This window comes from Peromyscus californicus, unplaced genomic scaffold (assembly GCF_007827085.1).
Source record: "Peromyscus californicus insignis strain IS unplaced genomic scaffold, ASM782708v3 Scaffold_19__1_contigs__length_69161282, whole genome shotgun sequence".
NCBI lineage: Eukaryota > Metazoa > Chordata > Mammalia > Rodentia > Cricetidae > Peromyscus > Peromyscus californicus.
This window is the reverse complement of record NW_026294491.1, coordinates 61,709,297-61,733,974: the sequence shown is the minus strand read 5'-3', so window position 1 is coordinate 61,733,974 and position 24,678 is coordinate 61,709,297. Positions and strand designations below refer to the sequence as shown.

At 49.7% G+C, this 24,678-nt stretch overlaps 2 protein-coding genes across 2 annotated transcripts in view; both read left to right on the top strand.

The window, feature by feature from the left end:
- Positions 1–3,023, top strand: part of Ptcra (pre T cell antigen receptor alpha) — a 10,392-nt gene extending 7,369 nt beyond the window's left edge. Inside the window, exons 3-4 of the mRNA XM_052743985.1 lie at positions 1,840–1,884; positions 2,499–3,023. Coding sequence (XP_052599945.1) covers positions 1,840–1,884; positions 2,499–2,671 — 218 coding nt within the window. The 3' untranslated portion in view covers positions 2,672–3,023. The remainder of the gene's footprint in view (positions 1–1,839; positions 1,885–2,498) is intronic.
- A 5,671-nt stretch (positions 3,024–8,694) lies between these two features.
- On the top strand, positions 8,695–24,536 carry Cnpy3 (canopy FGF signaling regulator 3). Its single transcript, XM_052745502.1, has 6 exons — positions 8,695–8,958; positions 13,254–13,377; positions 18,657–18,753; positions 22,454–22,576; positions 22,997–23,114; positions 23,359–24,536. The coding sequence occupies exons 1-6, from the start codon at positions 8,823–8,825 to the stop codon at positions 23,574–23,576; spliced, it is 816 nt and encodes a 271-aa protein (XP_052601462.1). The 5' UTR covers positions 8,695–8,822; the 3' UTR covers positions 23,577–24,536.
- The last annotated feature ends 142 nt before the right edge of the window (positions 24,537–24,678 follow it).

Here is a 24,678-nt window from a genome sequence, read left to right as displayed (position 1 = left end):
ATGGAGCTCTGTTTCAAAACCAAAATAAGCCGGGCGGTGGTGGCGCACACTTTTACTCGGGAGGCAGAGGCAGGCGGATCTTTGTGAGTTCGAGGTTAGCCTGGTCTACAGAGCAAATTCCAGGACAGGCACCAAAACTACACGGAGAAACCCTGTCTCGAAAAAACAAGAAACAAAAAAACAAAAACAAAACAAACAAACAAAAAACAACTCCCCTCCCCCCAAAAAACAAAACAAAACAAAAGCAAATCCAGGCTCTGATATGTGATTGCTAAGAGATATTAATAACTTTTAATGGATTATTCATAAGTGCATATATCATATGTTTTATATATAATCTATATAAATAGTTCATATACACACAAACAAATCCTGTAAGACCAAACAATAATTAAAGAATAATCCCCTATCACTGGGCAATGATGGTGCACCCCTTTAATCCAAGCACTTGGGTGGTAGAGGCTGGCAGATCTTTGTGAGATCGAGGCCAGCCTGGTCTATAGATTGAGTTCAAGGCTAGCCAGGTCTACAGAGTGAGTTCCAGGAAAGCCAGGGCTACACAGAGAAACCGTGTTTTTTTTTTTTTTTTTTTTTTTTTGGTTTTTCGAGACAGGGTTTCTCTGTGCAGCTTTGCGCCTTTCCTGGAACTCACTTGGTAGTCCAGGCTGGCCTCGAACTCACAGAGATCCGCCTGGCTCTGCCTCCCGAGTGCTGGGATTAAAGGCGTGCGCCACCACCGCCCGGCTGAGAAACCGTGTTTTTAAAATAAATAAATAAATAAAAATAAACTCATCACTTTTTACCAAGTTTATTCTATGCCAAGCACTGTCCTAAGTGCTGCTTCATTTTAAATTTTGGAAAGATTATTATTTTGAAGTGTGTGTGTGTGTGTGTGTGTGTGTGTGTGTGTGTGTGTGTGTGTGTGAGGTGTGTGAGTCCAGGTGCTTGACTCGACTAGACACATTGGATCATCATCACCATCCACCCCTCCCCCCTTCCCCACCCTCCCCACCCTCCCCCATGTCCCCACCCCCCAGGAGCTGGAGTTACAGGCACTTACCAGCCTCCTGACAAACAAGGAGACTGGGAACCGAACCCTGGTCTTCTGAGAAAGCAATACTCACTTTCTTGTTTAGTTTTGGTTTGTTTGATTTTTAAAACAGGGTTTCTCTGTGTAACAGCTCTGGCTGTCCTGGAACTCACTTTATAGACCAGGCTGGCCTCAAACTCACAGAGATCCCCCTGCCTCTGCCTCCCTAGTGCTGGGATTGAAGGTATGCACCACCACTGCCGGGCTTTTTAATGAGGGTGCTGGGTTCCAACTCAAGAAAGCATTTACCAACTAAACCACCTCCTAAGCCAAGCAGACTAGGCTGGCTAGTCGGTGAGCCCCAAGAGTCTGCCTGTCCCCACCTCCCCAGCGCTGGCCTATAAATATGGGCCACCGTGCCCTGTTTCTGTTTTTCTTTCTTTTTTAACATGGGGATGGAACTCAGGTCCTGTGTTTGTGTTACCAGCACTGTCATGATGGAGTCATTTGGGTCACCTCAGTTTTATTACCTCCCAAAGAGGGTAGCTTCCTGAAAAAATGCCCTGCCTTCCAGCAAGAGCTGTAAGAGAATGGGCTCCCTGTGGGAAGGGACTGAGGTGCCTCTTAGGGGACAGAACTGTCAGGCAGGGAGGGGAGCAGTGATGGCTTCTCAGGACTTGCCAACAAGTGGGCACAGAGTTTCCGCTTATGTCCCTATGCCCTGCAAGTTGCCTAGGGCCAGGCATAGGCCTGGACTGTGAGGTGCCCACCCATCCCATGGTACTCACTTCCTTCTTCTTGGCTCACAGGAGAAGCTTCCACAGCCAGGACCTGCTCTCACGAACCTCTTAGGGGTGAGTCAGGTGGTGGGGTAGGACGGCGGTTGGGAACAAGTGTCTGAGTCCTGGTACCTGGCAGGTGGCATTCAGCTCTAATTTGACCTTGGGTCTCCTGAGGTTGCAGTTGGCTGACTGAGGAGTTTCTAGTTAAGGGATGGATTGCTTTGCTAAGGGCTAGCCTGGGCTTCCCTGGGATACGGTGGGGTTTTCAGATACCATCCTAATTCCTGGACCCTGTGGAGCAGCACAGACGAGCGCCAACATGTGGGGCCTGATGACTCCTTGGGTAGGGGGTGGCTGGTGGGCTCAGGATGAGAGCCTGTGCATTATTGAACTCCCTGAGGTGGTGAGGAGGGCACTGGGCTAGTAATCACAACACCTGTTTCTTGCCCAGCTATCCTGAGCGATTTACTCTTTACATTAGACGCTCCTTCCTGAATGCCTGCCTCCCTCGCCAAATAAAGTAAAATCAGGGATTAGTAGGAGGCACATGTTATCACCAGTAGAGACTAAGGTCAGACACCGGGAAGGAATTTCCCTGGAGGAGGAGACAGATGGAGAACGGCCCTCCCTCCTTGTCCCTTGGGCAGTCTGGGCTCCTGGGGACTCCTCCACTCTTTCTTCTGCAGGGACACTGGGTCAGTTCCTGCGGCTGAGTGCGCTGCGACTGCTTCTCTTCAAGCTGCTTCTGTCCGACGTGCTTCTGACCTGCAGCCGCCTCTGTGTGCTGGCTGGCCAGCACCCACTGCCGCCACCCCCACGCGGGTCCCTACGTCCCACCCACCGAATTTGGACATCGTAATGAGAGACACAAGCTTTGGTCTTATCCAACCCTCTGAGGTTCTTTGCTGAGCCACGTCAAGATGGCGACGCTGGACACTCCTGCCGCCTGCAGCGGGGACACAAACCCTAGCTTCGAGGAGGCCGGCTGGGCCTGCAGCTCAGGACTGCCCACTTTGTTTCCTTACTCAAGTTGTGGAACTTTTTTTTTCCTGTATGTGGTCGGCCTCTTCCTGTAAATGGGGCTTTCTGGGACTGGGCTCTGCCTCCCTCACAGCCTGAGGTTCTGGGAGGAAAAGGACTGTGTCTCTCCCATCAGCAGGGTAGGAAGGTGAGCATGTGCCCCGGTGTGTGTAATCAGGCACAATACAGAAGAGCTTAGATGACAAACACATTGCAAAGCTTTTCATCTGTGTGCCTGGGGGAGATGGTGTGCCAGATAAAGAGGAAGCAGAGATCTGGGAGGGCTCTCTGGAGGAAGAGTGGGAACCTGGAAACTGCCTGGTGGGCCTGGGGACTGGGGAGGGGTTGTGGGGACACAATCTACTGTGCTGTCAGTCACTCACTGGACAAGGGTCCTCTCCGCTCCCTTACCCTGGCACAGCTTCTCTGAGAGGGCAAGGCGGAGTCCGGGAGCCAAGGAGGCAGTGCTCATCTGCTGGTCTTGTGCAGACTTGAAGGAAGGGTGCAGAGCCAGGATTCCCGGGCATCAGGATCACATCCAATGCTAGCAGCAAAAGACGGTAATTGCAAACCTCCGCGCTACTAATTAAAGGTCATTATTCATTTGACAGGTAGTAACTCAGCATCCGCCGGGAGCCAGGTACTAAAGAGGTTTGGTTTCCGTTGATCTTCCCTTGTTCCCCAAAGAGAGCCCTCACATGGGCCGAGGATGAGGTTCCCACAGTGGAGAAGGATTTGTTTTCAATCCTGTGTGTGTGTGTGTGTGTGTGTGTGTGTGTGTGTGTGTGTGTGTGTGTGTGTGTGTGTGTAGGAGCCCATGGAGACTAGAGGTGGAGCTGGAGTTATAGATGGTTGTGAGCCACCTAATATGGGTGTGGGTACTCAACACAGGCTTCTGGAAGCCCATCTCTCCATCCCTTGAGTCTGTCTGTCTGTCTTTCTTTCCTTTCCTTCCTTCCTTCTCTCTCTCTCTCTTTCTTTCTTTCTTTCTTTCTCTCCCTCCCCCATTCCTCCTCCTCTCTCCCTCCTCCTCCCTCCTCCCCCTCTCTTCTCCCTCCTCCTCCCCTCATCTTCCTCCCTTCCTTTCTCCTCCCTCCCTCCTCCTCCTCTCTCCCTCCTCCTCCTTCTTCTTCTGCATCTTCTTCCACTTCTGCTTCTTCAAGACAGAGTCTTGGAGCTGGAGAGATGCCTGAAAGGTTAAGAGCACTGGCTGCTCTTCCAGAGGACCCAGGTTCAATTCCCAGAACCCACATGGCAGTTCACAACTGTAACTCCAGCTCCAGGGGATCCGGGACCTGCACACAGATATAGATTCAGGCAAATCACCAATTCACATTAAAAAAAAAAAAAAAAAAGACACTGAGTCTCACTACACAGCCCTGGTTGTCCTCAAACTCACAGAGATCCACCTGTCTGTGCCTCCTGAGTGTTGGGATTAAAGGCGTGTCCTGACAATCATACCCAGCCCTGAGACTCTATGTCCACTGTATATATTGAGGCAGAGTCTCTCAGTTGAACTCTGAATTCTCTCTTTTTTCTTTGAGACAGGGTTTCTTTGTGTATCTTTGGAGCCTGTCCTGGAACTTGCTTTGTAGACCAGGCTGGCCTCGAACTCAGAGATCTGCCTGGCTCTGCCTCCCGAGTGTTGGGATTAACGGTGTACGCCACCACTGGGATGCTAAAGATAATTATGGGCTGCCATGTAGTGCTGGGGAATTGAACTCAGGGCCTTTGCAAGAGTAACAAGTACTCTTAACTGCTGAGCCAAATCAGCAGCCCCTGAATTCTCAACTAAATCTAGAGCTCACAGATGAAGACTAGTCTAGCTTCATTGGGCTCTGAGGATCCTGTCTCCACAGAACACTGTAATTCCCAGTACGATACCATTCCTCTGCAACATTTACATGGGTTCTGAGGGTCTCAATTCTCGTCATCATGCTTATGTAGTGAGCATGTTAATCACTGAACCATCTCCCCAGCCCATCTCCTGCCTCTTTCTACGGATCCTTTGGGGAGCAGGGTGACATCTCTAGAGATGAGGCTGTCCCTGCCTCCTTAGGAATTGATTTTCCCCCATGGCCAAGTTCAGGAGGGGTCCAGCTGTAGTCTCAATTTCTTTAAACATTGTCCCTTCCCAGCTATCAGTGGGACTTCAAACCGAAGCTAATTGTTTACCTCTGTAAATGATCCCTCAGCAGCCCTTGGTCCGCAAGCTGAGTTCCTTCACTCTCAACCTTGTCCTGCTCCATCCCTTAAGTCACCACTGTGGCTGAATAGTCTCCAGGAGGGCTTCCGAGTCTTGTGAGTCAAGGACAATGGCCAGCTTTTGAGCCTCCCCAAGTCTAACAGAGGCTTGAGAAAGTAGAGACACCCTAGAGGCTGTTCCAATGCTGTGTATTGTGAAGTTCCACGTGCCATAGCCCCATCTAGCCAAAGTGCCCTGATAGCAACACTGTGAGTGTTACAGTTCTGAAGGGAAGGTCATCCTGACAGTCAGAAGCCAGGGTGCTGTGGGATGTCCTTCTGTACGCTGTGAATATGTGTTGCTCTCATTGGTTGATAATAAAGCTGTTTGGTCAATGGTGAGGCAGAATAAGGTTAGGCTGTACAATCAAACTGAAGATGGAGATGAAGAAAGGCAGAGTTGAGCAGATGCCAGCCAGCCACTGAGGAAGCAAGACATATAGAAAAATGAGGTAACAAGCCACGAAACATATGTCAAAGCATAGATAAGAATTATGGGTTAATTTAAGTGTAAGAACTAGCTAGTAACAAGCCTGAGCCATTGGCCAAACATTTATAATTAATATAAGCCTCTAAGTGGTAATTTGAGAAGTGGCTGATGGGTATTTGGGAGTTGCTGGTGGGACAGAAACTTCCATTTACACCAAGGAATATCACAAAGTCACACAACACAACAAACCTCATACAAGAGATTTATTGGCAGAGACACAAGAGGGTGGCTGCCTCTACTTGGGGGAGAAACATCAAAGAACTGAGCAGGAGGCAGGCTTTATATAGGGTTTCTGGGGTGGGGGCTTTCCAGGGTGGCCTTGGATTGGAGGGATTACGTGGCCTGATCTTGGGGCAAACTCAGGGATCGGTGGGATTTGTGCCCTCGTCCTGGGCTTTTTTTTTTTTTTCCCCTGTACAGCAGGGACTGTGTTGGCTATTCATGCCAATTTGGGTGGCAGGTCTGGCTTTCCTGCTGCTCGAAGATGCCTGTTGCAAGCCCTGCCCCTGGAGACCTGGGGGTCAGGCTTGACTCCTTGAGGCTGCTAGCAGGCAGCCCCGCCCCCTGGCCCCTGCAGCGCTCCTCTCAGAGCTGTAACACAGCCAGAGAAGTCTGGAGGCGGGGCTAGCCACTCTCTCCTGGAGGGGCTTACAGACACAAGGGCTTTAAACAGGACACTTCACCAGCAGAAGGCCTGCTGGGCTTGGAGAGCTTCATAAGCACAGCAAACATACCTAGACTTGAGGAGAAAACAGGGCTTTATGGGCGAAGCTGTGTTTGCGGACAGCTTCCCGGAGAAGCTGAGCTCAGAGTCAGTTTAAAGCAATGCCAAGAACCCAGAGAATCCTTCCAGAACCAAGGCCGCCCTCTGGTCTTTTTGCCTTCAGCTTCCAAGACTTGGAATCAAAGTGCTGGTACATCACACCTAACTGACATTGCTCACTTTTGTGTTTGGTGCCAGATTGAGTCCAGAATCTCATGCACACAAGGCAACCACTCTGCAGCTAAGATCCATGTTCAGTCAGGGAATTCTCTTTGTTTAACAAAGAGCTAGAGCCGGGAACCCTGATGTCACAGAGGCAGAAAGGAAATGTAAATGTTCAATGCCAGGTTCCTGCCTTCTAGGAGCTCAGAATACAAAGAAATAAAGAGACTGAGATCAGCACGCTAAAAATGCTGGAATGTTTTCCATCTGCTCTATACATTTCAAGGGGTTTTTATTTTGGAGACAGGGTCTCCTGCAGCTCAGGCTGCACCTGACTGTGCAGCCAAGGATGGCCTTGAACTTCTAATCCTCTCCTTCTGCCTCCTGAATGCTGAGATTACAGGCTTGCATCACCACCCAGCTCCACGTTTATGCCAGCCTGGAGATGGAACACCAGGGATTTGTGTGTGCTAGGTAAGGGCTCTACCACTGAGCTACACCCTAGTTTGTTCATTCATTTTTAATCCCTCCTTATGCCAGGGGGTGTGTAAATGTTACAGCTCTGAGGGGAAAGGCTTCCCCAGTGGAAGTGTTACAGCTCTGCTCCTGTGGGGTAAGGTTTCCCCGGTGTGTTACAGCTCTGAGCAACCGGGAGCTAGGGAACCTAAGGAATACCAGAGTCACACTGCACAACAAACCTCACACAAGAGACTGGGAGGCAAAAAGTAGGAGGGGTGGCTGCCTCTGCTTGATTGAGAAGCAGCAGGGAACTGAGCAGGAGGCAGGGCTTCTTGGGAGGGGGAGGGGCAAAGCTTTCTAGAGTGGCCTGGTCTTGGGGCAAGCTCAGGGATTGGTGGGATTCTTTTTCTTGGCCCTAGGCTTGGGGTCAAGTGTGGGGCAGAGTGTTCTTTCCTTGACTCTTTAATCCTATATGGTAGTGGTGCAAGCCTTAATTTCAGGGAGGCAGAGGCTATTGTATCTGGGGTAGAAAGAAGACAGAGAGGCACTTTAAGGATGATTCTTTAGCCCTTCCAGCTACAGGGGAATCAGCCTTTGATAGACTTAAGTCAATTTCCGTAAACCAACACCTTAGATAAATCTAAGCTCCCCAAAGAGACAATACCAAATGCAAATTCTCAGTTAGGAGTCCCCACCACCACCACCACCAAGTTACGCACAGGTTTTGCACCCTTAGGAAACTCTCACAAGATTTACATGTTTCAAACGGAAGGGGAAGGGAAGGTACGGGAGACAGAGACAAAAGGTAGCAGTCAGAAAAGGCAGATCAAAGTTAGGGCGGATCTCTAAGTTCAAGGCCAGCATGGTCTACAGAGTGAGTTCCAGGACTAGAGAAGAAATTCTGTCTCAAAACACCAAACCAAACCAAACCATTAATTCATGAATTGATTTGAGCTTCCCAATAGGCAAGATACACAGAGATGTAGGAGGCAGGTAACTCATTAAATAGCTTTCTGGTCAGAGAAGTCACTAACGCAAGGTTAATGGGCATCAGGGCTGTTGTGAGTCCCTAAGCATGTATTAGAGTGGGTGGATGCAATAATAAAGTTTAAAAGCAGGTGTCTACTGAAGGGTTGCAAAGAAAACCATGAAGAGGGTTGACAAATCGCCTTAGCGGGTAAGAGGTGGCCGTCAAGCCTGAGGGCCAGAGTTTGATGCCCAGGACCTACATGGTGGAAAGAAGCAACAGATTTCAGTCGTTCCTCAACATAAAATAAAAACTTTCTTACACCTTAAAAGAGAAAGGCATGATGCCCGGTGTGGAAGCACAGGCCAGAGGCAGGTGGATCTCTGAATTTGGGGCCAGCCTGGACTACAGAGTGAGTTCCAGGACAGCCAAGGCTACACTGAGAAACCCTGTCTCGAAAAACAAATAACCCCAAACAAAAACTATGAAAGATAGACCGCTCGACGTTATCCAGGCTTAGAGTGGCTAAACCCGGTCCATGCACTCCGGAGGACCAAGATGCTCCAGCCTCTCCAAACCTCCGTTAGACGGCGGAGAGGTCGCTATTGGTCGCCGCGGCCACCATCCGCTCTCTGATTGGCCCAGGTGGAAAAAAAGATCGTTTTTTTCCCATTCGCTAAAAAAGCAAACGCCCAGCGAACCCATTGGCTGCGTCGCCCGCGGGGGCCTCGGTCCGTTTCGAAGGCCGCCCGAGGCCGCGCGAGAGGGGGCGGGCCGGGGCTCGCTGTTGCCGTGGTTACACGGAGGCACGTGGGCAGTCCCGGAAGCGGCCGGGGGAAGCTGCTCCGCGCGCGCTGCTGGAGGAAGCGCCGCCGGGTCCGCTCCGCTCGGGGTCCGGCTGGGCCATGGAGTCGATGTCCGAGCTCGCGCCCCGCTGCCTCCTGCTTCCCCTGCTGCTGCTGTCGTTGCTGCTCCTGCTGGGCCCGAGCCGCGCCCGGGCGGAGGAGACGGACTGGGTGCGATTGCCCAGCAAATGCGAAGGTGAGGGGGCGGGGCCGCGGGGCGTACCCCGGCCGAGGGGCGGGATGGGGCGGGGCCTGTGGGCAAGGGTCCTGGGCTCGGGGTCTCCCGACCCTGCCGTGTGCTCGGCACTGCTAGGTGCCGGGCCTCTCGGATAAACTAGGTGTCTGGGCTTTCAGGCCGGCCGAGGCGCAGCTGCTTATCTAGCCTGGAGGTGGGGGTGGAGGGAAGGCTTAAGCCTGCTGCGAGATTAAGAGTTGGCCAGGAAAAGGAAAGTGCAGAAAACCCACTCCGCGAAAACCACAGAAGCAGAGGCAAATGAAGGGGCCCTGCAGGCCAAGAAGCCAAAGGGCGAGTTTGAGGAACTGAAAAGGTCCATATGACTCAGAAAAGGAACGCGAAACATTCTCCGTTGTGCCTTCACTCCAACCTAATGTGTGTATGGTTTTTTGCTTCTTGAGGGCAAGGACTTGGTTGCAGATATTTATTGGCAAACGAACAAAAAACTTCTTGGAATACATACGATTACATGGGTGTGGGGAGAGGAGGCTCAGAGGATCAAGAGGTCACTTCGGGGAAGCATAGAGCCCAGGCGAGATTTAGGTGAAGGAGGAAGATTTTAAATTGAGAGGACCAGGAGTGGAGGCAGGGGCTCAGCTGTTGAGGATTTCAGACCTCCCTTTGTCCTGCTCTTCGTTTTTCTGGCTTCTTCTTGGGCCTTTACAGTCATCCCCCGCCCCCCTTCTTCATCCTAGTTCGAAGCTTTCCCCAAAGTATTCTGGAAATCCATTTGATGTTCATTCAAAGCTGCACCAAGCCAGATCTGCACCAGGCCAGATGTTCCCTAAGCACTGGGAACATCTGGCCTGGTGCAGATCAAATCCTTCCATTTGAGCAGTTAAAAGTGAGAATGGGGGCAGGAGATATGGCTCAGTGGGCAACATGATTGCTGCACATGTCTGAGAACCTGAATTCAGACAAATATAAAAAGCCAGATGCTGCAGTGTTCGTGTGCCTGTAATCCCAGAGCTGGGAGACATACCCAGGAGGACCCTAGAGATTTGCTAACCAGCCAGTGTAGCCAAATCGTCATGCTCCAGGTTCAAGTGAGAAACCTGAAGAAAAATAAGGTGAAGAGCAGTATCATAAAGCACCTCTGGCCTCCATGTGCTTACCCACACATGCATACATACACATACACTATAAATACAGGATTTTTTTTGTTTTGTTTTTTTAAGTGAGTCAATGAATACACAGGAGATTTTTGTTGTTGTTTTTTGTTTTTGGAAATACGGTTTCTCTGTGTAGCCAAGGCTGTCCCGAAGTTCTCTCTGTAGACCAGGCTGGCCTCAGACTCAGAGAGATCCTCTTGCCTCTGCCTTCCGAGTGCTGGGATTAAAGGCATGCACCACCACTGCCTTGTGGAATTTTCTTTCTTAAGTAGACTGACTCTCTAGACTCTTCAGACCTCACTGGAAGGGTACCTGGTAAAGGGTCTTACCTGGCCAGGCCGTAGTGGCACATACCTTTAATCCCAGCACTCAGGAAACAGAGGCAGATAGAGCTCTGTGAGTTCAAGGCCAGCCTGGTCTACAGAGTGAGTTCCAGGAAAGACGGGGCAACACAGAGAAGCCCTGTCTTGGAACAAAACAAAATCAAATCAAAACAAAAAAGAGTCCTGCCTGTACCAGGATGCTTTCCATCTCTTTTCCTCTAGTCCTGGGGTTTTATTTCCTTTATTTTTATTTTTATTCACAAGCTCATATCTTTTCCTTAGGAGAGCTTCATAGACCCAGAAGCATAGAGTTGGCAAGGGTCTTAGAGACCATCAAGCCCAAACTGATTTTGTAATCAGTGAATATTAATTTTACAAAGGATTGTTCAGTCATGGAGTGGTTTGGCAAACGTTGACCCTTAGGCTCCTCTTAATACTATATTTATTTATGTTTATTATTATTGCACCTTTGCTGTTAACCGCTGACTGTTATCTGGCTCACAGAGCCTGCCTTCGGGCTTAGTAGTCTGAGTGGAACAGGCCTCAGCACAGAGGAAGGAGAACCTGCCCAGAAAAAGTAGGCGGCTGTCCATGAGGGTCTGGGGTCTGTGCCATGAGTCTCCCAAGTCTGGCTCTGAGAGGGCTCCTCCCCATGGGGTGGTCTTGAAGAAGTGACTTCTGGAAGAGTGGGAAAGCAGGTGTAACTTGATGGGAATAAGAGAAGGGATATTCAAAACCTTGGTTGTTTTTTTTTTCTCCCTTCTGGAATACCCCATGCTGAGGCCGTGGGGAGAATGGGGCAGAGGAGCCAGAACAATGAATGATGAGTTTGCAGGGAGTACAGAACAGGGGTGGGGAGGGAGCCAGATGGTTCAGGGTGGGGAAGCAGGGAGGTGAGAACCTTGGTACACTGGAGACTCTGAAATCACCAGCTTATAATTGGGACGTTTGTGTTCCAAGTTCTCCAAGCATCAATTAATGGACTTGTTACATAAAATTACATCAAACAAGCCTTCAGGGTAGTGTCGTCATTATCTTCTCTCTGTGTGTGTGTGTGTGTGTGTGTGTGTGTGTGTGTGTGTAGCCTGCAGATGAAATTCCATTCAGACGATCCCATGTGAACTCCATCAGCAATAATTATCAAGCATTCAACATGTACAGGGCACCAGACCAGGACAACACAGAAGTCCAGTGACGATGCTTACCCTTGAAGATCTGTATGTCTGAGCTAGGTCTTCCAGGGATCATGACCATCTCACCGAGGCCCAGTGAAGGCAGGCACACATGGGACAAGTTCAGAACTTTCTTGGGGTGGACACTTAATGGTGCGTCAGGAGACTGGGTCAAAGAAGCCTCTAGAGAGCGTTAACCCCTTTCCCAGGGCCGAGAGTGCATCACACACTGTCGGTGCTGACGCTGAGGCTGGTGGCCTCCTGGTTAATTTTTATCACCCTTTGCTCTTTGACAGTGAGCAGAGAAAGGTGGGACCATGTTTTCCATGTCCCTGTCCCCAGTGCTCAGCACACAGCAGTTGCTTAATACCTGCTTGAGCAGGGGAGGAAGAGGAAATACATGCACACAAACAGGCCTCTCTGGAACAGAGTAACTTGACAGCCAAGAGAGCTGGTGGGGGAATACCTGAAATCAAGAAGAGTCCCACTAATTTCCCGAGTACTGTGATTTCTTTCTGGCTATAGAGTTCCTGTTCACAGGCAGTACATGATGATGTATAATTGTTGAGATGGATTATTAAATATAGATATTGCAGGGTAAATCATTAACAGTGTTGAATGTGAGGAGAAGAATGAAATTTTTCATCCTCTGTCAGTGTAATGTGCATGAATATTTTATTTTAAAACTTTGTTTACATTTATTTATTTGTTGGGCGGCTGGAGGGGTGACCAGGGCCAGATACCACAGTGTTGCCTATGGAGCTTAGAGGACAGTGTGCCTATGGAGCTCAGAGGACAGCGTATGTGAGTCTGTGGGTCCTGGGAACGGAACTTAGCTCACTAGGTTTGGTAGTGACCCCTTTGCCTCCTGGCCACCTCTCCAGCACTTTTATTTTTATTTTATTTTTGAAGATTTATTTTGTGTGTGTGTACTTATCTACAAGTATGTATGTGTATATGTATGTATATATATGTATGTATGTATGTGCACCTTACTCATGTAATGTCTGCAGAGGCCAGAAAAGGGCGTTGGTTCCCCGGAACTAGAGTAGCACGGTGGTGAGCTGCCATGTGGGTGCTGGGAACGGAACCCTGGTCCTCTGCAGGAGCAGTCAGTGCTCTTAACCATGGAGCCATCTCTGCAGCCTCACCGATTGTTTACTTAATGAGACATAGGTCTCACCGTGGAGCTCTGGTGGTCCTGGAATTTGTTAGATACAGAAGGCTGGTCTTGAACTCACAGAGATCCTCCTGCCTCTGTTTCCTGAGTGCTGGGATTAAAGATGTGTGCCACCATGCCTGGCTATGTTTTGAGATTTTTTTTTCCTTGTTTCTTGTGTTGCCCAGGCTGGTCTCAAATTTACAATCATCCTGCCTCAGGTTCCCAAATAGTTCAGATTAGAGATATTAGCCATTGTGCTTTTTTGGGGGGGCGGGGGTAAAGTGATGGGAGTTGAGTTATATAGATAAAGGCCGGAAATGAATGTGCATTAATGAGCTCTATTTGTGGCCTGGAACTAATTTCCAAACTGAATATTGGTTTGGCCCAGGCTAGGAAGGGCACCCCTCTGGGTTTGTTTGGTTGCATGCTGGCCTCCCAGGAGAAGTTCTGTGCACTCAGCAGGCTGCTCCATGTTTACCTTCTCCAGTGTGCAAGTATGTCGCAGTGGAGCTGAAATCAGCTTTTGAAGAAACCGGGAAGACCAAGGAAGTGATCGACACAGGCTATGGCATTCTGGACCGGAAGGCCTCCGGAGTCAAGTACACCAAGTCGTAAGTGAACAGGGACTTGGTGGCTGGCCTACGTTTGTTTTGGGTTTTGTGTGGTGGGGTTGGGGAGCTGAGTGAGGGATGAGTTGTGGCTGCTGTTTTCCTTCCATGCAGGCAAACCCACAACAGAGACTTTGGTCACAATAATAGACTCAAATTTGCCCACTGCTTCTACCACTAAAGGTTAGGTCACCCTCATAAATCCTTTCTCTGTGCCTCAAATGCCTCATCTAGAGAAGGAGACTGCTCATGGGAGACCTGGCAAATTCCTGGTGAATCCCTGAAGCCATAGATCTCACAACCAGTGTAATTTATAAAAAACATTGCTGGGCAGTGATGGTGTGTGGCATTAATCCTGGCGCTTGGGAGCAGAGGCAGGGCACTCTCTGAGTTCAGACCAGCCTGGTTACCAGAGGGTTTTTTTTTTTAAATTAATTATTTTGGGGGGCAGGGTTTCTCTTTGTAGCCCTGGCTATCCTGGAACTCACTCTGTAGAACAGGTTGGCCTCAAACTCAGAGAGATCCACCTGCCTCTGCCTCCTGAGTGCTGGGATTAAAGGTTGTGTCAGCTGGATTACTTTTATTTTGTGTCAGACTTTTATTTTGCCAGATAAAAATATAAAAAACAAAAACAGCTTATGTCAGTTAAGATCATGTTTTCAAAATGACATGAGGTGGCTGGAGAGATGGCTCAGCAGTTAAAAGCACACATTGCTCTTTCAGAGGTCCAGGGTTCAATTCCTAGCACCACATAGCAGCGCACAGCCATCTGGAACTCCAGTTCCAGGGGATCCAGTGTCTCCTCTGGCCTGTTTGGGCACTGCATGCACATGGTACACAGACAGACATATAGGCAAAACACATAACCCATTCACATAAAATAAAAATTAAAAGAAACTAAAGAAGCCCTGTGGTGATGGTGCATGCACACCCTTAATCCCAGCACTCAGGAGGCAGAGGCAGGTGGATCTCTGAGAGTTCGAGGCCAGCCTGGGCTACATAGTGAGTTCCAGGACAGCCAGGGCTACACAGAGAAACCCTGTCTCAAAAAACAAAAAAATGAAAACAAGAAAAAAAAAATTAAAGTGATATAAGGGCCAACAAGATGGTTCAGCAGGTAAAGACACTTGCCACCAAACCTTATATTTGCACACACACACACACACACACACACACACACACACACACACACACAAATAAAATGTAATTTTTAAAAAAACACAGTGAGGGTGCTGAAGGAGGCTTAGCCCTTAAAAGTGGTTCTCAACCTTCCTGACACTGCGACCCTTTAACACAGTTCTTCATGCTGTGATGACCCCAACCATAAAATTATCTTTGTTGCTATTCATAACTGTAATTTCGCCACTGTTATAATAACAGTAATATATTATAAAAAATACATTATATAATGTAAATATCTGATATGCAGGGTATCAGATACGTGACCCCCGTGGAAGGGATGTTCAGCTCCCCAGGGTCCAGACTCACAGGTTGAAAACCACGGCTTTAAGAGCACTTGCTGCTCTTTCAGAGGACCCAAGTTCAGTTCCCAGCTCCCATGTCAAGTGACTCACCCATCACCTGTAACTCCCCCTCCGGGGGATGTTGATGCCCTCTTCTGGACACTGTAGGCATGCCCATATATGTGTCACACACACACACACACACACACACACACACACACACACACACACACCACTTAAATTATTGTTTTCGGGTTTGGTTTTGGTTTGGTTTTTGGTTTTTTGAGACAGGGTGTCTCTGTGTAACAGCCCTGGCTGTTCTGGATCTTGCTTTGTAGACCAGGCTGGCCTCAAACTCACAGAGATCCTCCTGGTTCTGCCTCCCGAGTGCTGGATTAAAGGCATGTGCCACCACTGCCTGTCGACAACACCTTAATTATAAAACAAATTTTTTAACTTAAAAAAAAAAAAGACATGCTTTGCCGTCAGCATGATGCACGTCTAGGCACAGTGGTCATACCCAGAGACCTTGCTCTTGGGAGGTGGAAGAGACTACTGCAGATTTGAGGCCTCCTTGGTGTACCCTGAGAGTTCAAGGCTGCCCAGAGCTACACAGGGACAGAACAGAAGCCCAGACAAACAAGATACGTGCTGGGCATGGAATCTCAGACTGGTCATCCCAGCAGCTGGGAGGCCGAGGCAGGACGGTGACAAATTTAGGTTTATGCCCTACTTGGGCATGATGGTTAGTGTTAATTACCAGCTTGACAGAATCTGGACCCCCTGGGATGGGCTTCTGGGCATGTCTGCGGGATCATCTAGATGAGGGTTAGCCTCTGAGAACGCCTGGGGGACTTACCTTGATTACAAACCATTAATTATGTGGCAAGACTTCCTTTTTTTAAATGAGACAGGGTTTTTCTGTGTAACAGCCCCAATTTTCCTGGAACTCCCTCTGTAGACTAGGCTGGCTGAGAACTCATAGGGATCCTCCTGCCTCTGCCTCCCAAGTGTTAGGATCAAAAGCGTGTATTTTCAGTTTTGAATGAGTGACTTATTAAGTATACAGCAAGCCAAAATAAAAGAATAAGTAGCAGATAGATGTATAGATAGGAAGGGAGGGAGGGAGAGAGGAAGGATGGACCAACAGCATTAAATCAGGTGTCAAAGCTTCTAGAAGAAACTGACTGGGGAAGCCCTGTAAAGCAGCCAGTTGGTGTTCTCCATCAGAAGTCCCTACAGACTAGTGTCCCTCAAACAAGGCTTCCCAGCAAACGACAGAGATACAGTCAGATCAACCTCTCACCAACATCCACTGGAAGCCAGGGCAGTTGAGACGGTCAGCTGGGGTTCCCAGTTGAGCGACTTTCTGTCCACGCACAAGCCAGTCATGGCTGACCCCCCTGCTTCTCTTCCCACTGTGGGTTTTTTTTTTTTTTTTTGGCCAGGGGATAAGCAGTGATATGATGGCATCTGTTGGAAATAGTTTGTCCTCAGTGTTCAAGGGCACAGAATCCAGAATCACTCGGGAGATGAGACTCTGAGCATTGCCCATTTATTGTTTTCTCCTCTCTGCCACAGAGTTGGGGGACCAGCCCTCCCCAAACAGGATGCCTTGAGCACACTTGGAGAAAAGCATGCTGAAGGGGGCGGGGGGTGGGGTGGGCCCGGGGGTGCAGTAGGTGGGACAAGCCTGCTTCCAGAGTTAGCCTCTCGGTGAGCTCAAACAGCACACGGTGATTTATGAATATAATGGTCATTTCACCGTGATTGGGGCTCATATTGTTGTCTAGATACTGGTCATTGTTTGCTTTGTCTGTTTCATGTTGGTTTTACTAAAAAAAAATGCAACAGCCACGTAGGTGAGCTTTGCCGTGCTCAGCATAGACAGGTCTGCCAGATCCCAAAGGAGATGATGAGGTCGGGATCCAAGAGGTGCAGACAGATGACTTGAAAGAAATGGTTTTCTGGGTGCAGTGGTGCATCCCTTTAATCCCAGCATCCAGCAGAGGCAGGCGAATTTCTGAGTTCAACACCTGCCTGGTCTGCATGACAAGTTCCAGGCCAGCCAGGGCTACACAGTGAGACCCTGTCTCCAAAAAACAAGAAGAAAGAAAGCAATGGTTAATAGGAGTTGGGGGATGGCTGTTGGGAAAGTGCTTATTGTGTGAGGGTTTGACTTTGGTCCCCAGCACCTCCAGGCAGGCGGAGCAGTGCTCACTTCTGATCCCAGTGACCAGAGGGCTGGCCAGGAGGGATCCTGCGATTGCTCCATACCTAAGTCTAGTCCAGAGGGTGAGCTGCAGATTCAGAGAGACCTGTCTCAAAAAATGGAAAGTGATCAAGGAAGATACCTGATGTTAACCTCTGGCCTCCACATGTGTGTATGCATTCATGTGTACTTATACATACATGCACACACATGAACATGTACACACATATACCACACACATATATTTATTTGTTTGTTTTTATTTTTCGAGACAGGGTTTCTCTGTGTAGCTTTGTGCCTTTCCTGGAACTCACTCTGTAGCCCAGGCTGGCCTCGAACTCACATAGATCCGCCTGCCTCTGCCTCCCAAGTGTTGGGATTAAAGGCATGTGCCACCACTGCCCGGCATACACATATATTTAAAAAGATGGCTAATAAGTTGTTTCCAGGGAGCACTAAGAAAGACCTGTTCATGATATCTTCACTAAGGCAGGGCGGTGATGCCACACACCTTTAATCCCAGCACTTGGGAGGCAGAGCCAGGTGGATCTCTGTGAGTTCCAGGCCAGCCTGGGCTACAGAGTGAGTTCCAGGATAGGCTCCAAAGCTACACAGAGAAACCCTGTCTTGAAAAACCAAACAAAAAAAAACCCAAAAAGTAAATAAATGATATCTTCACTAATAGTGACAAATTAAAAGTACTATTTTTTAAAAAAGACCGACATGTTTTGTTTGCAGGAAGGAGGTTTAAGGTGCAGAGCACCTGCCTCCCATGTGTGATGTCCTGGATTTGACTCCCAGGACCAAGGATTTTTTAAAAAGTGGAAGGTGGAAGGACGATGCAGCAGTTAAGAATACTTGCTGCTCTTCTAGAGGATCGAGTTCAGTTCTCAGTACACATGTCAGGCAGCTCGCCAGAGATCCAGTGCCTTCTCCTGGTCTCCGTCAGCACCTGCACAGACGTGGCATATGTGTACACACACACACACACACAGATTCTTTTTTTTTTCTTTCCAGAGCTGAGGACTGAACCCAGGGCATTGCGCTTGCTAGGCAAGCACTCTACCACTGAGCTAAATCCCCAACCCCAAAGATTTATTTATAATATATACAGTGTTCTGTTTGCATGTATGCTTGCACACCAGAAGAGGGCGCCAGATCTCATTACAGATGGTTGTGAGCCACCATGTGGTTGCTGGGAATTGAACTCAGGACCTCTGGAAGAGCAGTCAGTGCTTTTAACCTCTGAGCCATCTCTCCAGCCTCCCGTAGATTCTTTTTAAGTAAAAACAAATAGATTGGTTTGGGGTGAGACTCAGTGGTAGAGCTTCTGCCTGATCTGTGCAGGGCGCTGGCTTTGATCCAGGCTCTACAGATTCCCCCCCACACACACACAGGTCCTTCCCGTAGATCTCTTAAAACCTTGTCTCTCTGGTCTGTGTCCCAGCATTTCAGAGCCCCCAGGCCAGGTGGCCTGTCTTCCTTCCAGCCCTGCCTTCCCGTTGGGGAGACGTGCAGGCGTTGGTCGGGCAGCAGGGCTGGAGGGACAGACCTACTCCAAGGGGTTGGGAGGAGAACTCAGCTCCTCTGTGCTGCTGTCTCGGCAGGGACTTACGGTTAATTGAAGTCACTGAGACCATTTGCAAGAGGCTTCTGGACTACAGTCTGCACAAGGAGAGGACCGGCAGCAACCGGTTTGCCAAGGTTGGCTGTGTGTGTGTGCCTCATTCTCTCCGGCCCTCATGAGTGTGTCTGCTGGTGTGTGTGTGTGTGTGCCTCATTCCCTCTGGGGCTGGGCCCTCGTGAGTGTGTCTGCTGGCGTGTGTGTGTGTGTGTGTGTGTGTGTGTGTGTGTGTGTGTGTGTGTGTGTGTGTGCGTGCGTGCCTCATTCCCTCTGGGGCTGGGCCCTCGTGAGTGTGTCTGCTGGCGTGTGTGTGTGACTGGTGGGGCACGCCTGCGGACTCCCCTTCCTTTCCTCCCCCATTCTTGAGTAGCAGCTGTTTGCCCTCCTCGATGAGCACAGACTGCAGTGGTCTGCGGTGTGTTTATGATGGCCGGGGCTTGCCCCAGGTTCCACCTCCACGTCAGGAACAGGCAGAAACGCCGCGTGCTAGCAGCTCACGTGGGTATCAAAAGCACTAGGACTCAGCAAGATTCTCACAGCAGTGTGCCAGGGAGATGTTAGAAAACAGGCATCTTGAACTCCTGATCTTCCCGACTCTACTTCCCAAATGGGATTTTAGGTGTCCACCACCATGTCAGTAAAATTTTCATTTTATTTTTACTATGGAAAAATCTCAAACATGAAGAGAAAAACAGCACAACAAAGTATCCACCCAAAAAAAAAAGAAGAAGAAGAAGAAGAAGAAGAAGAAGAAGAAGAAGAAGAAGAAGAAGAAGAAGACAGGCATGATGCACTGTAATCCCAGCACTCACCTCCCAAATGGAGGCAGGAGGATCAGGAGTCAGGAGTCCAAGGCTAGCCTCGTTACATAGTCAGTTTGAGGCTGGCCTGTGCTACCTGAAATCCTGTCTTAAACAATTAAAAAAAAAATCAATGATTGCCAGTTTGTCCTGTGAGCAACACAGATCCACCTGCTCAGGCCTGGAGAAGGAGCTGGTAGGTTCCTATGGGTCTTGTGTCTTCTGTGCCTGCCACCCACATTTTCCTCCTAAGTTTCCTTCTGTCTGAGGATGTCAGGCATAGCCTCTGAGACCCCTCAGGAATTCAAGCTGAAATCTTAGGTTTGTCTTTAAAACTTACATGGATTTAGTTTGTTGATCCGTAATTTCTTTCATAAAAGTGTTTCAAATTATTTTCTCCTGCCCAAGTGCTGTGCCACATACTATTTGTCCCAGAATTTAGGAGGCAAGAAGACCTGAACTTTGAAACCAGCCTTGGCTACACAGGTGACAGAGACCAAAAAGTTGGCAGCCGAGCATTAGAAACCTTCCGTTAGCCAGCAGAGCTAGGGTGTCCAGGCTGCAGTGCAGAGCAAAAGGTGAAGCTGGATGAGGGGTGCACACTGGTGACCCCCACACTCAAGAAGCAGAGGCAGGTGGCTCTCTGAGTTCTAATCCAGCCCAGTCTACACAGCAAGTTCCAGACCAGATAGGGCCACATGATGAGATTCTGTCTCAGGCAAAAATCCTGTGGTACACTGTTGCTTACATAGGAAGCAAGGCAGGATGGATTGGATGTTTGGTTCGTTTTTCATGGTACGGAGCTTTAAGCCAGTGCTTTAGATGAGCCAGGCCAATGCTCATATCACTGAGCTATACCCAGCCCCTGTATGTGTGTGTGAATTATTTCCAGGAAGGGGAAGTGAGTTCTCTGGGGACAGGCACTCGATGGAAGCCAGTCCAGTTTGTTCCCAGCACAGATGCCTCGGGCCTCAGCTGTGCTCTTCCTACACCTAAAGACACAAGTGAGGAAGGACATGGAGTTGTGATGGGCCTGGGCACGGGGCGGGCTCCTTACACTAAAACACTTGCTCAGCAGTTAAGAGCACTTACTGCTCTGGTACAGGGACCAGGTTTGATTCTCAGCACCCATGTGTTGGCTCACATCCATCTGTGCTGTGGTGGCTCATGACTTCTGTGGACACCAGGCATGGCTCACAGCCATCTGTGCTGTGGTGGCTCATGACTTCTGTGGACACTAGGCGTGGCTCACATCCATCTGTGCTGTGGTGGCTCATGACTTCTGTGGACACTAGGCGTGGCTCACATCCATCTGTGCTGTGGTGGTTCATGATTTTTGTGGGCACCACGCATGCACATGATGAAGACAAAACACACAGACAATAAAATTAATGAATCTGATAAAAAAAAAAAAAAAACAGTTTTAAAAAGCCAGGCGTGGTGGTGCACACCTTTAATCTCAGCACCCAGGAGGCACATCTGAGTTCAGATCTGAGTTCGAGGCCAGCCTGGTGTACAGAGCGAGTTCCAGGACAGCTAGGGCTGATACACAGAGAACCCATGTCTCAAAAACAAAACAAAAATGTAAGAAGAAACACTTACAACCCCTTATTATCCAGTAAATTTTTATGTCACCCTGGGTATATAGGGACATCAAATAAGTGTAGACATCAGACAGTTGTTAGGCTAGGGAGATGGCTGAGTGAGGTGTAAGGACTGAGTTTGGATCCCCAGTACCCCATAAAGCCAGATGCAGTAGGACGGGCCTGTTACTCCAGTGTTCTGCAGCACAAAGGGAGGTGGGCACAGGAAAATCCCCAGCAGCTCATAGTCCAGCCGATTTGGAGTGTGCGGTGGCAAATGAGAGAGCCTGTCCCAGAGTTGAAGGGGAAGGCCAGCACCCAGGGCTGCCCTCTGTCCACGTGCACACCCACAAACACACAACATGCACAAAGATTGGAAACAGAACTCAGCATTGGCTGAACGTTTGATGCTGTAGGACACAGCATCTTCAGGGTTTTCAGAGTTGACTTATACTTTGATTCTGTGTCATAAGTGCTATACCTCTGCTTTATGTACATATGTATCCAGCATGGCAGGAGTTTGTGTAGAGCCATTGAAGAACTTTGGAATCCTGTCCATGATTTTACTGAATGCTTTTTATGAAACTCAGGTCAGGTTTCTGTGAAACTCAGTTTTTAGTCATTTATCTCTGTTTGTTTATTGTAAGGAAGAGTCTCTCTATTATGTAGCTCCAGCTGACCTGGAATTCACTATGTAGACCAGGCTAGCCTCAATCTCTCAGAGATTCACTTGGCTTCTGTCTCCTAAGTGCTGGGATTAAAGTGTATGCCACCACACCTGGCTTATTTTTATTTTTGTTTTTTAATTTTGAGACAGGGTCTCACTATATAGCCCTGTCCGGCCTAGAACTTACTGTATAGACCAGGCTGGCTTTGAACCCACAGAGATCTACCTGCCTCTATCTCTGTCTCTAATTCTGGGATTAAAAGTATGAACTGCCACTCCCAGCCTCAAACTGCAATTAAAAAAAAAATCAAACATTGTAACATAATACAACCAAAAAATATTTATTTGATACTTGCAGGATAAAGAATGATGATCAGGAAATGTTTGAAGTCTTTTTTTCCACAGAATTAAACCATTTTGTTTGCATAAGAGTGTCCAGCCACATTGAAGGGATGGAGCCAAGGGCATCTTACTTCCTGGGAGAGAAATCTAAATTCACAGACCAGAGAGCAAGAGCAGATAGCTTTGAACATAACATCGGTGAGGGCCAGGTCAGGGTGTATGTAATCAGGGGTGGTAGAAGGCTAGCCTGAAAGAGGGAGAGAGGTCAGGGCCAAGGGTACGAAGTCCTGGACAGATGCACGTCTTTGATGCAGCTTCTCAGACACCTGCGAGAGGAAGGTAGGAGGTAGAGACGGTGCTGCATCCCGTGTCTGGTTGCCTCTTCCAGGGTATGTCGGAGACCTTTGAGACACTGCACAACCTAGTCCACAAGGGTGTCAAGGTGGTGATGGACATCCCCTATGAACTGTGGAACGAGACCTCTGCCGAGGTAGCCGACCTCAAGAAGCAGGTTAGAGCCTTTCAGCCTATTACACTCAGTGGGGTGGGTAGGGCTGGACTGAGGAAGGCTACCAAGAGCCATTCCTCTATCTGTCTGTCTGTCCATCCATCTGTCCATCCATTCATCCATCCGTCCACCCATCCACCTACCCATCCATTGGAGATGGGTTCACCCTGTATAGCCCTGGCTTACCTGGAACTCACTCTGTAGAACAGGCTGGACTCAGACTCACAGAGATCCACCTGCCTGTGCCTTGAATACCAGGGTAAAGGCATGCGCCACCATTTCTGGCACCTTTTTACTTTTGCCTCAGTTTCCCCAGGCGAGTCATACCTGCCCGCCTATCTCTGTGGGTCATGGTGTGGCCAGGTGCCCTGGGAGAGAGCCGGGTGCCTGGTCTTTGCCAGTTCCCGGTGCTGTCCTTCACAGTGTGACGTACTGGTGGAAGAGTTTGAAGAGGTGATTGAGGACTGGTACAGGAACCACCAGGAGGAAGACCTGACTGAGTTCCTCTGCGCCAACCACGTGCTCAAGGGCAAGGACACCAGTGAGTGAGGGCAGGAGGGGCGGGCAGTGTCTTCATCGTCTGCCCACCCTCAGGAGGTGGGTGGCAAAGGGTGGGGAGTAGAGGGCATCTTGCCCTCAGGGAGCTTGAGATAAGGTGAGGTGGTGGCCCAGAGCGGGAGAACTGAGTCTGGTGGCCACAAGGGAGTGATGTGGAGATGGACGAGGGGCTCCTCCCCGCACCCACTAGCGAGCTGCTTCTAAAGCCTCTCTGCATCTTCCCTCAGGTTGCCTGGCAGAGCGCTGGTCTGGCAAGAAGGGGGACATCGCCTCCCTGGGCGGGAAGAAATCCAAGAAGAAGCGTGGCAGGGTCAAGGGCTCCGGGGGTGGCAGCAGCAAGCAGAGGAAGGAGCTAGCGAGCCTGGAGGGGGATGCCAGCCCCGAGGAGGAGGAGGGGGTGCAGAAGGCATCCCCCCTCCCACACAGCCCCCCTGATGAGCTGTGAGCCCAACATAGTGTCCTCGAGTCAAGACCCCTGACTCCAGAGCTAAAGAGCACGGGACAGGCCTCCAGCAAGGCTGGTGCTGTCCAGCGTCAGGTCTCCTACCTTGGCTGTGCCCTCTTCCTGCCCTTGAGCAACAGCAAGAAGTGGACTGATCTGGGGGTGGGAGACCCCACCCCCAAAGGGAAGAGGAGGAGGGGGTACAGAAGGCAGCTCTCTTTCCACACAGCCCCCGTCGTGAGCTCTGGGTCCAACCCAGCATCCCCAAACTGAGACCCCCGACCTTGCAGCTGAAGAACACGAGGCACATAAATCGACTCCTCCAGCGTCAGGGGTCTCCGACTCGCCTGTACCCTCTTCACCAGGATGGACGCAGCCTCAGGAAGGACTTGGCGAAGCGTGGCAGCCACACCTGCCTCTCCCTCCACCAAGCCTTCTCTTCTGCTGGGTCCTTGGTCAGGTCGTGGGTTTCAGAACTTCCAGGGTGAACTCAATGTGGTGTGGCACAAGGGGCCAGACCTGGGGCCACTCCAGAGCCTGCGGAGAGGGCACCTCACCTGACCCCACGGGGAAGGAAAACTGCAGCCATAGCAGTGCCCCATCTCCATCCACTCCTGAGGACAACTCGCGCTCCGCCCAGCCCTCCTCCCCAAGGTTACCAGAGGAAACACTTTTTGGCCTTTTGGTTCTGGTTCCTGGGTCCTCTTCAGCCTCCAGAGTGTCCCCTGGTTGCTCTTTTCTGCCTGTCTCCCCCAGTCCTGAGGGCTGGGAAGGTGATGAAGCTGCCACCCTCATTGGAGGCTTAACCTGCCAGGTACTGGGAGGAGCTGGTGCCAGCAGTGCCCAGGGTTGGTTTGGGTTAAAGCAGTGGTTCTCATCCTTCCTAATGCTGCAACCCTTTAATACAGTTCCTCATGTTCTGGTGACGCCCCCTCCCCAATCATAAAATTATTTTCGTTGCTACTTCATAACTGTAAATTTACTACGGTTAGGAATCTTAGTTCTGGATTTTTTGGAGATAGAGGTTTGTCAAAGGAGTCACGACCCACAGGTTGAGGACCATTGGGTTAAAGGTGGCATGGGGTAGGGTCTGGCATGGTGTCTG